This window comes from Artemia franciscana, chromosome 6, assembly GCF_032884065.1.
Source record: "Artemia franciscana chromosome 6, ASM3288406v1, whole genome shotgun sequence".
NCBI lineage: Eukaryota > Metazoa > Arthropoda > Branchiopoda > Anostraca > Artemiidae > Artemia > Artemia franciscana.
In genome coordinates this window covers 32704215-32720618 of record NC_088868.1, presented here as the reverse complement: position 1 = coordinate 32720618, position 16404 = coordinate 32704215, and the positions used below count along the sequence as shown (strand labels likewise).

At 36.2% G+C, this 16404-nt stretch overlaps 2 protein-coding genes across 2 annotated transcripts in view; one reads left to right on the top strand and one right to left on the bottom strand.

Moving 5' to 3' along the window:
• The window catches only part of LOC136028546 (uncharacterized oxidoreductase YjmC-like), a 584142-nt gene that overhangs the window by 270370 nt on the left and 297368 nt on the right, over positions 1–16404 (top strand). The gene's annotated exons all lie outside the window — the stretch shown is intronic.
• The window catches only part of LOC136028333 (guanine nucleotide-binding protein subunit alpha-11-like), a gene marked incomplete at its 3' end in the record, with an annotated part of 41719 nt that overhangs the window by 16524 nt on the left and 8791 nt on the right, over positions 1–16404 (bottom strand). Inside the window, 2 exon segments of the mRNA XM_065706115.1 lie at positions 2198–2326; positions 5373–5524. Of these exon segments, the coding sequence (XP_065562187.1) occupies positions 2198–2326; positions 5373–5524 (281 nt within the window).

Genomic DNA, 16404 nt, shown 5'->3' with positions numbered 1-16404 from the left:
TGGCTACGGGTATAAAAGTGGAAAGGGTGGGGGCATTATAAGCACCACGTTCAAGCGTTATCAGGAGATTCGTTTTCATCGAAATTTAACTGGTATTAGTCCTCATTTGCCTACTTGAATTTATCACTTAATGTCTCCTTGTTCGCCTGGGAACATCCTTTCACCCCTTACTGATTCCCTTCCGAAACATCCCTATGAACGATTTTTTTTTATAAGATTTTGCTTTGAAAACCACAGAAATAATGACTCTATAATTTCAGACTCCATCTTAATAAATATTTGGAGGGGTGCACTTTGTGGAGGATGATTGTCAGTCTAAAAGCATTGTTTCACGAGCATTAGAATTAAAGGTAAAAACGGGGTTTAAAGAGGGACTACTAGCTCTCCTTCACAAATAAGAGAGGATTTTAGTAAACTTTAGAAACAAACTTTAGGTAAAGAACGATCCTTGTCAACAGAAACCGAAACTAGAAAAAAAGAAGTTTTAGTTATAATACATGCAAACTCAAAATGTATCATGAATCACGATTCTAAACATTTTGAACGTTTTGATTTTAAATTTGCTCATTAATTACAATTAGCACAAGAAAATTTGCATAATTTTAGATGTAGGGATTAACCCCTATCCACCAACCCAAAAAAGACGTGCAATGTTAATAGAAATTATTTTAGCCAAATTATTTAGGGTGGGGCAATGGATTTTGCCCACTGCCTCTATTGAAATTACTTAATTTTTGCTTGTACCAACCAAGACTGTTCTTTTTTCGTAGACTTTTATTATATTTTTCCATTATATTGCAAGTCAGGAAAATAGTGGCGCTTGGCACTAATATTTTGCCGACTCAAATTTTTTACCGACTTGCTGAAAACATTGAGGGGTGTCCACCCATATTCGACGTACCTGGAAGGGACTACCAACAGTTTGAATTGTTTTTCTTTGATTTTTCCTATTTTTGTATGTCAAGCAGTAGTCAAACATCGTTGGCTTTGATTGCTAATTTTGGAAACAAAACTGTATCTGATCATATTTAAAATAATATTTCTAAAGTGTCACACAAAACTAAAACACAAGAAAAACTTTTTGTATACTGATCAATGGCCTGCCTAGCGCAAGTACCAATTTCTTGATTTCCTGCCTTCAGCCGGGAATCAGGAAATCATCGAACACTTCCCGTGTCCCTCCCCCAGATTTCTCCATGTACCGACTTAGAACTGGATCGACTCCGCTGAGCTTACAGAGTCACAGTGCTGACTCACGTCCCAAGCTAATTAACCAGTGACACCAGGACTCGAACCCCTGTCCTCATGGACAAAGGATTCCAGTTTAACCCTCTAACCACTCGGCTAGGAAGGCGTAAGGTACCCAAAGACTGGTAAAATCAAAGCTAGTTTTTTGGTCTTTAAAACAAAACTTGAATTATCGATAATCTATTGATCAGGTTGGGAGCTTCAGTTACCTTGGTAGTATTATTAGTAAAGATGGTGGGAGCAGTGAAGATGTTAAAAGTTGAATAGCTAAAGCTCAGGGTGTTTTTTCACAGTTAAAAAAAGTTTGGAAGAATAGAAAGATAAGCCTACAAACCAAGATTAGAATATTGGAAGCTACAGTGATGACAGTGGTCAAATATGGCTCTGAAGCATGGGCACTCCGAAAAGCAGATGAAAATTTACTAGATGTTTTCCAGAGAAATTACCTACGGATTGTTCTGGGTACCCGGCTGACTGACCGTATTTCAAACAGTAGGTTGTACGAAAAGTGTAGTTCAATCCCGCTTTCTGGGGCTATAATGAAAGAAAGGTTGAGATTGCTAGGCCGCGTTCTACGGATGAAGGATGACAGATTACCGAAGATTGTCCTTTTTAGCCAACCGTCTGGGGCTACACGGAAAGCAGGTCGTCCTTGTCTGGGCTGGGAGGATGTCATAAATAAAGATTTAAAGGAAATGGGAACTTCCTGGGAGGGTGTAAAGAGGGAGGCTTTAAATAGATTAGGTTGGAGGAGGAGCGTGCGTAGCTGTGTTGGCCTCAGGCGGCTTGGTGCTGCAGTGAGTTATTATTAGTAGTAGTAGTAGTAGTAAATTTGATCCGTTATATTTCTATTTATCAAAATTGTAACACATAGATTTTAGAACTCATAAGTATCTAAATGTAGCTGTACAAAAAGAGTGATTCCGTCGGCAACCTTGTTGCCTCTTACCTAAAAGGATGCGAATCGACTTGAAAAAGATACTCAAGAATTCCGCTTGTTGCAGTGCGAGCTCTTAGGATGTCTTGCTCGTTCGGAATAAAATTTGGTGACGCAATCCGATCCAGATCTGATAAATAACTAAAATGAGTAATACGCGATAAGTAAAGAAAATAAATCACAACTAAGATTAGGTCTCGTACAGCTAATATTTTTAGGTTAATATCAACTTAAGTTACGTTCTAACAGAAGCCAAGCTTCGCTTCGACAGCCAAATTTTCATATCGCTTGATTAAAAATATGCCCGTTTTAAGGCTTGCTTCTGTTTCAGTTCTGTTTTTGTTCTGTTTCCATTCGGTTCTGTTTGCTGCTTCTCTTCGGAATAGACAATTTCCTTTATCTAGCTGTGCAATTCACGTTCAAAAAGGCTATTTATCTATGTACAAGTGACAATGTTCCCAAGTTCTCTTTCAAGGAAAAGCTTCCTCCCCCCTGGACGGATCCGGAAATGTCAATGATTTTACAGTTTTTCTCTAGTTTTTAAATACGTATTGCCTGTTCTCCTTTTTCGGAAGGCTTTGATGAACTTTAGATTTACGTTTATATATTTTAACTTACAGGTTTTATGAATAGCTAAGAAAAAGAAACAAATAAAGAAGTAAAACTACGACTAAAACTGAGACTTGTGTAACCAAGATTTTCAGGATCAGATCAATTTATCCTGAGTTTTGACAAAAGCTAAGTTTTAGCTCGATAGTCCTATTCCAAATCTCGCAGTTAAAAGAACATCTTTTTGAAGGCTAACCATCGGCTTGCTTCTGTTTCAAATTAGATCTAGTTCGTTTACCTGGCAGGCCAATTTACGTTTAAATTCAAGAAAGTTTCTTGTGTATACACTGGTGAAATTATTCTAAAGTTCTTTTTAATTCTTTTTTTATACAGATTTTAATTTTTTTCAATTTTCTTGGGAGATTGTTTTTTTGAACTAAGAGATTATTTTTCGGGAATTCAAAATTAAATTTTCTAACTTTTAAGGTAAGTTATGACAGAAAACGGTAAGTTTTGACGAGAAAAGACTAAGTAACGTAGCTCTTCAAATTCTGCAGGTATGTCTGATTCAATACGACAAAGTCTTCATGAAAAATAACTTCAGTGGAAAAAAAAGTTTTAATACCACTACAAGGACAAAATTCAGTTGCACAAGCTCAGTTAGGGACTAACAGGGAGAAACAACTAATAAAGCTGTAAAGCTAGAGGACGCACCAAATTTTACAAATCAGCCACATCATGTGGTGCGTCTCAAGCGTGGCAGAACAGTGCCAAAAGTGGGGAAAACTCAGTTAAGAGGTTTGAAAGTGGGATAAGTGTTGCAGAAGTTTGTCAAACATGACGGGATTGTGCAGAGCATGGCGTAACTATGCCATTTATGGTGAAACTGTGTGGCATACACGGCGTTTCGAGCTGTACCCCAAGTGGTGGAAACATAACGCCTCCTAAGTGAGACGCTTGACTTTTTCATTCTTTTGTCAGATTTTGAGGTGTTAATAATAAGAAATAAGATATTTATAAAAAAGTGTCACCTAGTTGGGAGTTTCAAATAACCCAAAATAAAGTTTCTGAGATATATTTGAACTTAGTTGTGAAATTTCTATTCACCTGTTTCTACTATTTTCCTTTGAATATGAAATACAACTTGTCCAGAAAGCGATTGTGTATAGTAAAGTAAAAAAATATATTTAAAAGTAAAAGTGCACTAAAAACTAAAATTAAAAAACAAGATTTAATCTGAAAATTAACAATTTAAAAAAATATTGGCCGTAACTTCGATAATAGGTCAGACAGGGTATAAGTAAAAGAAGAGTGAACCCATCTGTCAAGATGTTGCTTATGCTGCCTAGTTATTATCAACCAAGCCACTTCGCCATAATTTGTGTCGCCAAAACTGTCTACTCTGTATGTTATCTTGACAATTTAAATGATAAACGGTCAGTTCTCTGGTCTATAATAGGTTCTTGAATTATCTGACATATTAAACGGTTATCATTAAAAAAAAAAAAAAAAAAAAAAAAAAAAAAAAAAAAAAAAAAAAAAAAAAAAAAAAATCCGTCAATGAATAACATAACATTGAACGCAGCTATTCCTACGGCGAACCTAAGACTAATAGAAAACCAACGAAGTTAGGAATAAGACAAGATTCCTTTAGAAAAACGAATAAGTTGAACATAAAACAAGGGTAACTGATCATTTTATAGCAAGGAGAGCGAAAAATAAACCTAAAAAACAATTCGTTACAGTTTAACCGCGTGTCTTTGATGTATTTTGTTCTATCACAATCTAGTACTATCCAGGGTCAATTTAAAGCTGAAATTAGGAAGGATAACTACCTTCCCGAAGATTTAACGCTGGTAGACCCCAGGATGAGAATTTGAGAGAAAATTTCCAGGAACAGTTGAATGCTAAACTAGAGAGTTTCAAATTTGATTATGTACATGATAGAAGGAATAATTTTAGGAAAATAGTTTATGAAGTCGCTGATGGTCTCTTATTGAAAGAGGAGGGGCCTGTAAAGGAATTATGTGAGTGATAGATCATACGAAAATAAGAGATATGTAATGAAATTGGGTAACCCATTGTAGGTAATTTCTGAACGTGATCTTACCAAAAGTGTTTTCTTTTCCCTTTCAGATCAAAGAGAGAGAATGGATTTGCCCTGGAGCTCCTTTGATTTGAAGTGGTTCCTTTGTACTAAGTATGTAATATAGATCCTTGGTGGGGGTGGAAGTTGAAAGCAAGGATTTTACTGTGTAACTATTCTGAGTGTTAAATAATAGATCATATTCTCTTGCTTTCTTAAGCAAACATGTGTCGAGTGAAGGGTATCCTTTACAAGCAACATTTTTCTAATGAGCATAGAAAATTATGACATGTACACTTGTTTTTTGATTTCTAAACCCTCGTCCAGGAACTTCTGTTTGGGATGTGTTTACAAAATGCTTTTATTTACCTACTTACTATTTTTTATTCTATAATACTATTTTTGTTTTATTTTATGTTATTTTCTTACGTTGTGTTTATTTTATTGTTAATTTAATCTTATATTATGTTTATTATTTGCTATGTTATGTAAACTATGTTTATTTTATTTCTATGTTATATTTATTTTTATTTATTTTATTTCGTTACTTACTATTTTGCAGAGCATGGTAACTGGTACTCGCTTCCTCTTCGACAACACTCTTGAATCCCATGATCTTTCCATAGGTTCCGGATGTGGTCAACATAAGGCTCAAAATCCAAAATATTCGCACCATCCAAAGCTTCAATTGTAATGGCGTTTTCCTGAAAATAACGTAATTAAAAGTGTTATAAGCTCCTAAGACAAAGTTTCTGACACTTTTGGTGGCATTAAATTATCAAAATAGGATAAGTCCATGTTTAGTCCACTATTTTCCAGTTTTTCCAGGGTTTACGGTCCACGGTAAGACCTTATGTATATAGTTTTTATAAGTTTGCCAAAAGTATGATATTTACAAAAATTAGACATAACTTTTTGAAATTACAAATCCTGCATGGTTCTTACAAATAAATAAGGCTGGAATATTTAATATACTTGCGTTACCTTGTGCCTGTACTACAATAGCGTTTTACTAAAAACAAGAAAACTTATTACCCAAATCACAAATTAGTTTTGTGGACTAAAAGTGGTCTAGTGCAATTATTCCTAGATCGGGGTACATGCCCCACTGGTGGGGCATGACAATGTGCTACTGGATCATGGGCAGGTTGTGCACCCTTCAGATTACTATGCTTTAAAGCATTAATTTTAAAAAGATCTTTTTCTTGTTTATGACATTATATTCAAATTCATTTAAGGTACAAAAAAATACATTCCTAAAAATTGCAATGACGATCTACATTGTATAAAAGTTAATCTATTCAGACAATATTTTTCATTAGTATAGAATATGCCCAGAGAAAGACCCCAAAAAAAGATACCAAGCTGGATCTTTGAGTGTCGCCAACTCACTAAAATATTGTGGGGGGGGGCAAGGATTTTTTCCCAATGTTTAATGAAAATACGAAAAACAGACCAAGGTTAAGCATACATGCTTGAAACAGGGGGTAGTGGCGACCTTGCTGTTGGGATAGTCAGCAAAATCGACGATAGATCATCGACTAATTTATCCAAATTCATTGTCTCCTATTTTCAACGACCACGATCATGAGATTACTGAGTCTTTCATTACCCATTGTCGATGGCAGATAAATCCTCCATACGCCCTAATGCCGAGAAGAATCATTCATTACTGGCATGGGTCGGAATTCATTACTGACAATAGACGATTGGCAGGTCGGAAAAAATGTTGATACCCTGGAGTAGATCCATTTTTAAGTTTGACTCTTTGCCACAATTCTACTTTTTAAAACAACTAAAAGCTTTAGCGTAAAGAGCGAGGCGTTGAAGAGGGGGACAACCCATTTCATATACGGAGTAATTTCTGTTCGTTTTAAGTTTTAATGTCGCTCCTTACTTACAGTTAAAAAACTATTTTTTTTCATTTAATTTCTGAACGTTTTTGAATTAATGCATGTTTGATTTTGGCTCTCCACCATAGGACTTGTCCAATCTTATTGAATTTTTTGTATTGAATCAGATTAACAGATTATTACAATGAAATTTTGCATATTAATTCCTATTTTGGCTAAATGGCATTCTCTTAGTTTTGATCAGACGATTTTGAGAAATAAGGATGGGGAAGGAGGCCTAGTTGCCCTCCAATTTTTCGGTTACATAAAAAGGCAACTATAACTTCTAATTTTTAACTAACGTTTTTATTAGTAAAAATATACGTAACTTAAGAATTTACTTACGTAACAAACTTTTATATTATTATATTTTTATTATGTATATAAGGGGGTTTGTACCCTCGTTAATGCCTCGCTCTTTACACTAAATCGTAAGTTTTGTCTCAATTCTTTAAGGATGACCCCTGAATCAGAAAGGCCGTAGAGTAAATAGTTGAAATTACTAAAAATACTTTAGCATAAAAAGCGAGGTATTTATCTCCCCCTAAATACCTCGCTATTTATGCTAAAGTATATTTAGAGCCCCTCATATGCGTAATAATCTCTGTTCGTTTTAAGCTTCAATGCTACTCCTTACTTTCTCCTTAGTTGAAAAAACTTTTTCATGTTTATTTTTTCATTGTTTTTTTATAGTAGTTTTAGAAAATCCTGCGCCCTTGTCATTGAATTTCTCTTCCTCCATGACATATTTCTCCAAGGAAAGATTTACCCACATAGCCTCCTCCCCTCAGCCCCACCCCAAAAACCAAAAAAATCCCCCTGAAAACGTCTCTACACTTCCCAATAACGATTATTATATGTAAACACTAGTCTAAGTTTGTAACTTGCAGCCCCTCCCCCAGGGACTGTCGGGGAGTAAGTCATTCCCAAAGACATAGTTATTATGGTTTTCGACTATACGGAACAAAATGGCTATCTCAAAATTTTGATCTGTTGACTTCGGAGAAAAATGAGCGTGGGAGGGGGCCTAGGTGCCCTCCAATTTTTTTCATTTCCTTTAGAATGAGCCCTCTTGAGACATTCTAGGACCACTTGGTCGATACGATGACACCTGGAAAAAAAACAACAAAAAAACAAACAAACAAATAAACACGCACCCGTGATTTGTCTTCCGGCAAAAAATACGAAATTCCACGTTTTTGTTGATAGGAGCTTGAAATTTTTCCTAAATGGTTCTCTGATACACCGAATGCGAAGGTGTGATTTTCCTTAAGATTCTATGACTTTTACGGGGTATTTCCCCCTATTTTCCAAAATAAGGCAGGTTTTCTTAGGCTCGTAACTTTTGATGACAATGACTAAAGTTGATGAAACTTGTATCTTTAAAATCAGCATGAAAATCCGATTCTTTTGATGTATATATGATGTACAATATGCTAGTGGATCATGGGCAGGTTGTGCACCCTTCAGATTACTATGCTTTAAAGCATTAACTTTTTTAGACTGAGACATGCTGTAGACAAAGTTTTAAGGGAAGAACAATGCGGTTTTAGAAAAGGTAGAGGATGTGTCGACCATGTTTTCACTCTTAGGTTAATAATTGAGAAGTCCCTTCGTTGTCAAACACCTTTGGTCCTTAGTTTTATCGATTATGAGCAAGCTTTCGATTCTGTTGATAGAACAGCGTTAACAAAGGTCTTATCGTTATATGGTATACCAGAAAAATACATTAAAGTGATTTGCGCTATGTACGAGAATAATACTGCTGCGGTTAAGGTAGGAAATGAGGTTAGCAACTGGTTTTGTATTAAATCAGGAGTTAAGCAGGGTTGTGTTCTATCCCCCTTTATATGGATCATTTTGATGGACTTCGTCTTAAGGAGCACAGGAAAGGCAATTGGAGACCAAGGAATCAAATGGGGAGGAAGAACGCTCCTGGACTTAGATTATGCTGATGATTTAAGCATATTAGATGAAAGTGTGAGCAAAATGAATGAATTTTTAGAGGTTTTACGAGTTCAGGGTGCTAAAATAGGCTTGAAAATTAATGTTAAGAAGACTAAGTCACTAAGGCTAGGAATAAGTGAAGATGAACAGGTGACCTTAGGTAACGAAAAGATTGATCAGGTTGGGAGCTTCAGTTACCTTGGTAGTATTATTAGTAAAGATGGTGGGAGCAGTGAAGATATTAAAAGTAGAATAGCTAAAACTCAGGGTGTTTTTTCACAGTTAAAAAAAGTTTGGAAGAATAGAAAGATAAGCCTACAAACCAAGATTAGAATATTGGAAGCTACAGTGATGACAGTGGTCAAATATGGCTCTGAAGCATGGTCACTCCGAAAAGCAGATGAAAATTTACTAGATGTTTTCCAGAGAAATTGCCTACGGACTGTTCTGGGTACCCGGCTGACTGACCGTATTTCAAACAGTAGGTTGTACGAAAAGTGTGGTTCAATCACACTTTCTGGGGCTATAATGAAAGAAAGGTTGAGATGGTTAGGCCACGTTCTACGGATGAAGGATGCCAGATTACCGAAGATTGTCCTTTTTGGCCAACCGTCTGGGGCTTCAAGGAAAGCAGGTCGTCCTTGTCTGGGTTGGGAGGATGTCATAAATAAGGATTTAAAGGAAATGGGAACTTCCTGGGAGGGTGTAAAGAGGGAGGCTTTAAATAGATTAGGTTGGAGGAGGAGCGTGCGTAGCTGTGTTGGCCTCAGGCGGCTTGGTGCTGCAGTGAGTTATTAGTAGTAGTAGTAGTAGTATATTTTAGCATCAAAATTCTGTTTTTTAGAGTTTCGTTTACTATTGAGCCGGGACGCTCCTTACTACAGTTCGTTACCACAAGCTGTTTGAGTTACAAGGATTACCATTTTTTCCATTATATGTAAAGTTGAGACACAAGAGGCCGAGTTGATTTTTTCCAGTAGTCTTTTTGCTTCACACGTTGCTTCGCCGTCAGAACTATTAAAGACTGCGGCCAGTTCAATAACGATAGAGCAGCATGCATAAAATCAGTGAGTTTGGATGGCACTCTGGAGCTTCAAGACTTTTTGCCTGTTAATACAATGGAATTCCGCAAATAGTTCATGTCAAGCGTTGCTGCATGATTTAAATACGTACCAAAGAGAAAAATTTATTAAGCTCACTGATGGTTTTCAGGCAATCAGTCACAACCAAGTGTAATCTGTTGGCGTGAGAGTGTAAAAAAAAGAAAGGAAAAAAAAACTGCATGAGATGTCAACCCCCTAAGCTTTCCCTGAACACCATTAGATTTCCCACTCATAACAAATACGCCGTCATAGCATTGGGAACATAACATCAAATCTACAAAAAACTTTTTTATAGTTTCAAAATTCAAGGTGAATAAGCTTTCGCTGTCTAATATTTGCATGTGATAGCAGATGATTAGTCACCTGATTAGGCACTCCACTACTTTCTCATTTAATATGCACCTTAGTGGGATCGCTATTCGTTCTTTTCTAGAAACATATTTTGTCTTGTCAACAAAAATAACGTAGTAATTTGATGATTTTACTTCTGAAATAAAGTCTTGCAGCAAGGCATTTCCTATCAGTGTAACGGCGTCGTTTTGGTACCGATGACTCAATAGCGACCATATTGGTAGTGTTACTCGGCCTTCAGCTTTTCGTCACCTTTAGATATTCCCTCCATCAGTTCAATGAAATTACCACGGTTTGAAGATGTTTCTGATTCGTCTTGACCCCCTTAAGAGAGATTCTGGTGGCCAATTCTTTTTGAAACACTTGATATCTGGACCGAATTAATACATTTACTACAAATGTGGAAGAATCAGTGCTAATTATCTTAAATTCCGCACATGCTGACACACAATTCCTATATCTTTTACTACCACCTTGTTGCTCCAATAGACCAGAACTGTCTTTACACTTTCATAATCATGTTCTGCTGAAAGCAGGAGTTCCGCTTTCGGGACTTTTCCGGAACGTTCGGGACGTTCCGTAACTTTTCCAGAAGTTCCGTGGCCCTTGGAGCCCCACTGTATAAACGCAGTAAGCAAAACAAAACGTTGAATCTAAGTCTTATGAGTTTTCAATCCATGCGCAACTCTTAAAGTAATACGCATTGAATTTTCCTTCACTTAGAAGTGCAAGTTGGCTATCTTTCAAGAATAGGTTGAACTGGTCGGTTGGGACGGTTCTTAGAGATTGAGAGAGATTCTCGACTGCTACTGGAACCTGTAATGGATTTCAAGATGCAGGTCACTCTTTCATGTTTGTCTGGACCGTTCTGCTTATTTCTAAAAGATTATTACATGTCCAGTATTGGACATGTCCAGTAACTGTCCATAATGTCCAGTATCGGGGAAATAATGTCCAGTAACGCAAAACTCTGAGCACTGACATTATTGCCAGTTATTTTTATTGAAGTTTCTTCATTTCTTTTCCGCATTTTCACCGCAAAGAAGTCCAAAGTTTGTTGTCGCTTCTTACTCATTGTTTGATTACGGATTCACAACAAAAAAGACAAACTGAAGAGCTGAAGCCTAGTTTTTGACTGGACCTATGTCAGAGATCATGACCAGGGTTGCCATCACGGACAGTTCTTAAAGTGTTAAAATTGCCCAGATTTGCGTACTGTGCGACGATATTTGGTGCTACAATAAAAAAGTGTTTCGTGTGTCGACACTCGCATGGTCTATTTAAGTGTATTTGGACTATTTTTTTGTCATTTCTCATTTTTATGTCTGGTTATTTCAAAAATAGCGTTAATCTTTCAAAACGAACGCGGCAAAAGCCAGTCTTGGTTATGCCAATCTTTAGAAGCAAATACAAGAAAAAGGTAGTACGCACTTTTTGTTAATTCCTCTGCCCTTTTTTCGAAATCCTCATTATTTCGTCCACGAAAAAAGAAAAAACTGTAGCAAGAAAATGTTAATTGTTAGTCATTCAGCGTGACACGTGCTACAGTGCCACACATGATGGAATGGTGCTTAAATAGCATTTTCGTCCTATAGGTGGTAGTCTTGATCACGATAGCGGGTAAAACAGTGAAGAGGACTAGTTTTACATGCTTCAAGACTAGGTTGTCTACTATTGGTATTTAGGATTCTCCACGACGAGGACAGAAGTAACATTTCAGAACAAACTCATTGAAAATTAATTGTAAAAAGTATCAGTAAGGAAAGTTACAGTGCTATTTAATGGCTCTGAAAAACAATATAACAACATTGTTTGATGAACAATATAACAATAACTGATGAACAACATAAGCGACCAGTCAGTCGGTCTCGCTAGTTCAATATAGCAAAAAGCTAAAATACAAAAGAGCTTTTAAATAGAAGTAACAAAGTATTTTTATTAGTTCTAGGGGGCGTGTACCCCTTCTACCTCCACGCCTAATTGGCACCACTGTGGCCTTTTAAACTTCATTCAGGTGGAAACATGTAATACCATAAACAATAAAAATTCAAAAATCACGAGGGGCATAAAGATTTTGGAAACGACTAGGTGGGGCTTGGCCAAAAATTGGCTGGGAACTACTGACCTATATACTTAAATTTGTACACTTTGGAATACGGATATTCTAGAAGAATATAATTCCTCTTTTGAAAATGTGCATGGTAACCCTTATAATTCGCAATTTGGATCGTTTTAAACTTTTAAGAATGGGGTTTCTGACAATATAATATTAATAGAATTGCAAAGGCAGAGGGAATTCCTTTTGTAATTTATATAAGCACTGGGGAATGACTTTTAGAACAAAGAATATGATTGTAATATAGCCACGGTAATGACTATTCTGAACTATGATCTTCAAGCATAGGTGCTATGAAAAGCTAAAGAAGAAAAATACATTTTCTTGATGAGTTGTAAGAAGATACCGTTAGGTAACTATTTGAGGGACTGTCTATAAAACCATCAGCTGTGCAAACAAAATTCCCGGATAAAACTGTCTATGGAGTTAAACTTAGATGAGATTTTAAGAGAGAAAAACGGGTGTAATTTGAAAAAAAAACCAGTGGAAACCGAAAAAAACAACAACAAAAATTGATAAAAATCTGAACGTTTCGACTCCACGTCTGGAAGCCTTTATTTACGGAAAAAATTGAAGTTAAATTAAATCAAAGACAATATATAAATAAAAAGAAAAAAAAATACCAAAAAAAGAAAAACCATAAATAAATAAATATATAAAAGGAACTCACATCTTAGTAACCTTTTGGAAGTTATTCAGATGTGGATTTTATTTGTTTTTTTTTTTGTTTGTCTGTTCTTTATTTGCTGTGTTTAATTTAATATAAAATGAATTTTTTCCCCATTGATAACGGCTCCTGGATGGAGAATCGAAATATTGTTGTTTTTTTGTTTGTTTTGTTTCCACTGTTTTATTCAAATTTTACCCGTTTTTTTCTCGCTTCAATTCTATAAATGGAAAAGCAGTGTGGTCTACAAAATTATTCAAAACTAGGATGCATGAAAAAAATGAAAAAATACAAAATGAAAGGGAAAAAATGAAAAAAAATATCTATGATGAATTATGTTCGTAAAGAAAAAAAATATAAAGAAGTGATCAAGTTCTAATAATGAAGGTGTTAGTATTAAGATTCAGATTGTAGAAGCCGCGGTAGCACACCGAAAAACGTGTTTGGCACTCCAACTGGGGTAAAACGAATATGAGATGTCCGAGGATGGCATAGGAAATTATTGTAAGAGGAGAACTTAAAGAGGACAGAGCCTCCATTTGAGGTTTAAGAAGAAAGTATGAACAGAATGAATTTGAGGAAAATCGTAATCAATTGAGTTTGTCTCAACTGAATTGATGCTGCCACTTTTTACTTAATTACCTTAAAATACAAAGTACAGTGAAAATTAAGAAAACTAAGGAATTCAATCTTGAAAAAAAGAGGTTTTTATAGACGGTTATGCGTTTTCTGGTAGTAACGGGTGCAGAAAAAGCGAACATTCCTAAAACAAATCCTAAGCGATAATACACCAGTCCGCTTAAGAAAATGTAGCTATTCTTTGAGGAGTAGTTTTCTTTCAAATCAAAATATTTTCGATGTTTGATTTTTTTACAGAAAAAACCGTTGTCCAATTTAACAGTTAATTTTGCTTGTTAATTTTACGGTCAAGCGAAACCACTTACTTACTTAACTTTCTCAAAGCTCTTGTCCGGCAGCATCGGTAGCGTAGAGGAAGCCAAGGGTCAGCGCCTTTAATCGCCTCCAGACTGTTCTGTCCTGGGTGAGGTTTGGATCTTTCTTTGGAGTTGTTGTTCCTGGTAGTGAGTCACCACCGGTGATGTCCGCCCATCTCGTGAGTGGTCTACCTCTGGGGCGTTTCAAGCCGTTTGCAGTTGGATTGAAGTCAAAGATATGTCGGGTGGGTATTTGAGTGGGCATTAAAGTAGATGACCGTATCAACGCAGCGAGCGAGACTCAAACGGCTCAAACAACGGTGGCAATTAAAAGGACGGTAGGGCTTCCAAGATTTGAGCAGACAATTGAATCAAGTTAGGTGAACTGCTTGACTGTCTTAACATTCTGGCCACACACTTCTATGATGTCAGGGTGCTGGAAGATGCTTGTCCACAGGCAGTATTTTGGTCTTTGACTAATTTATTTTTGAAAAAAGCATAGAATCTGGCTCAGCGCCAGAACGTTCCTAGTAGCCTAATTAATGCTATCTTGGGCAGCGATGTTCACAGGGAAACGTCCTTGGGTGGTTTGGAGTCGAAGAGGGATTTGAGAGGATATATCTGAAGATGAAGTTTCTAGGTCATTTGGTTCTCCGGTTGCTATCTGCAAGCTTCTCACGCGTACACTTACTTTTTTTTAAGCTATCTAGTTCTTGACGAGTCTATACAATGGGTCGATATCCTTTTGTTATAAAAGGGCCAACATTTTACTTCGGGGTACTATGAGGGCCGCACCTAGGTCCCAAGTCATTACATTGTAATGTAGTATTGTAGAATTGTAGGTTTACCCATAATGATTAGAGTATATCTACAATATTTATATACAAATATTTTAGGTTTAAAAATTAATGTTTATTTCTATGGCATTTATTGTAGTTAATATAATCAGTGAGACTTTTGTTGTTATCTTCAGAAAACTTTTTAAACTGGCCATGAGTAAGCCGAGTTTTCTTATGAAATTAATAGTAGATTAGATATAACAGTCTAAATCACACTTTTCCACGATAAAACCTTGCAACACAATGTTTCTTGATGGAAAATACTGTGGAATATATAGGGAACTTCACATCCAGACTCGAGAGGTTTGTTGTTGACTCTTTCAACAACACCTTTATTATGACCTTTCATTTTGTCCCCCGTTCATGGTGAGGCTGATTAATTTATCCCAGCTCAAATCGCATGCAACTATAGCTTGTTCCAAGCGGTGGAATAAATCCTACCCTTTGTAGTTCTCTTAAGACAGAATATTTTCAATTGCTCCTCGTATACAAGAAAGCTTTCATCAATCCCTTGTACAAACATTAGGAATTGCGCCGTACCCCCCACGTCCGTACTTTCGTTCATCGTAAGAGAAGGGTACGTAAAAGACTGCGCTTTATCCTAAAATTGTTCAGACAAGTTAGCACCCGAGGCTTCAGTTTAGCGGGTGCAAGTTGTAGCAGAAGATTTAGTATTTTCCAATGTTTTTCTGTTCCGTGTACACTTCTTCCGTAATTAGCTAAGGCACAGTCTTTGACAAGGACACTGTTGGTAAACGGGTGACCATGCTTTGCTATTATTTCCTTCACTTTGTAGCTGACACGTACAGCTGATTTTCTTTTGTCGGTTGCAACTTTAAAGATTTTTCTGCTGATTTTTTAGTGTCGGTTTTAAGTTGATGATTTTGTTTTTCGAGACTCACCTCCAAGACTGTCAAATTTAGTTTTGTGCTCAGTATCATAATGTCGCCTCAACTTTATTCCTTTACTACTGAAATACTCTTTTGACAGATTAAACAAAACTTTTTCTTTAACTTCAATAAAAAAGATAAAATATATAAGATGAAATATAGGCCTATGTCTATATTTTTTTACGAAGCCTACCAGCCAGTATATCCCTGCCTTTTTGGCATTAATTTAGTTCTGGGGGATCGTCTTGTTGTTCGCTATAGCAAAGTAGTTGAAGCAGTCACAGTCACATTCACTGGCAATTGCAGTTACAAGTAGTTGGCGTTTCAGTCGCAATCTGTAACATTCAAAAGTGTTTGCAGTTGCAAGTAGTCACAAATTCAAACAGCTAAAAGCAGTCACAGCTTGAAAAAGTTACAATAGCAGGAGTACTAATTGCGGAAGTAGTAGTTGCATTAGTCCTTAAAGGTGTAATTTATTGCTTTCAGCTGTCCCTCAGATTTTGTTCATATGCCCTTTTGACCACCTTCATGCATAGAGTACATTTTAATTTTATTCAATATACACTGCAATATCCCCTAATAGTTTCACCTTAATACCCTTAGCCATCCCAGGTATATTGCAGATATGCCATTTTAACATCCATGTTTAGTTAAAAACCCCCACAACAGGTCCTGAACTTATAACTGAATACCTTTGTCCGTTCCTAAGATTTTGTAATGTGCCCTTATGACAAATTTAGATGAACATAAAGTCTTTTAATTTAGTTCAACATCTCCAATAATATACTCTGAAAGTTTCAGTGTACCCCACTTTTTCCCTAGGATATTGCACATAAATCTTTTT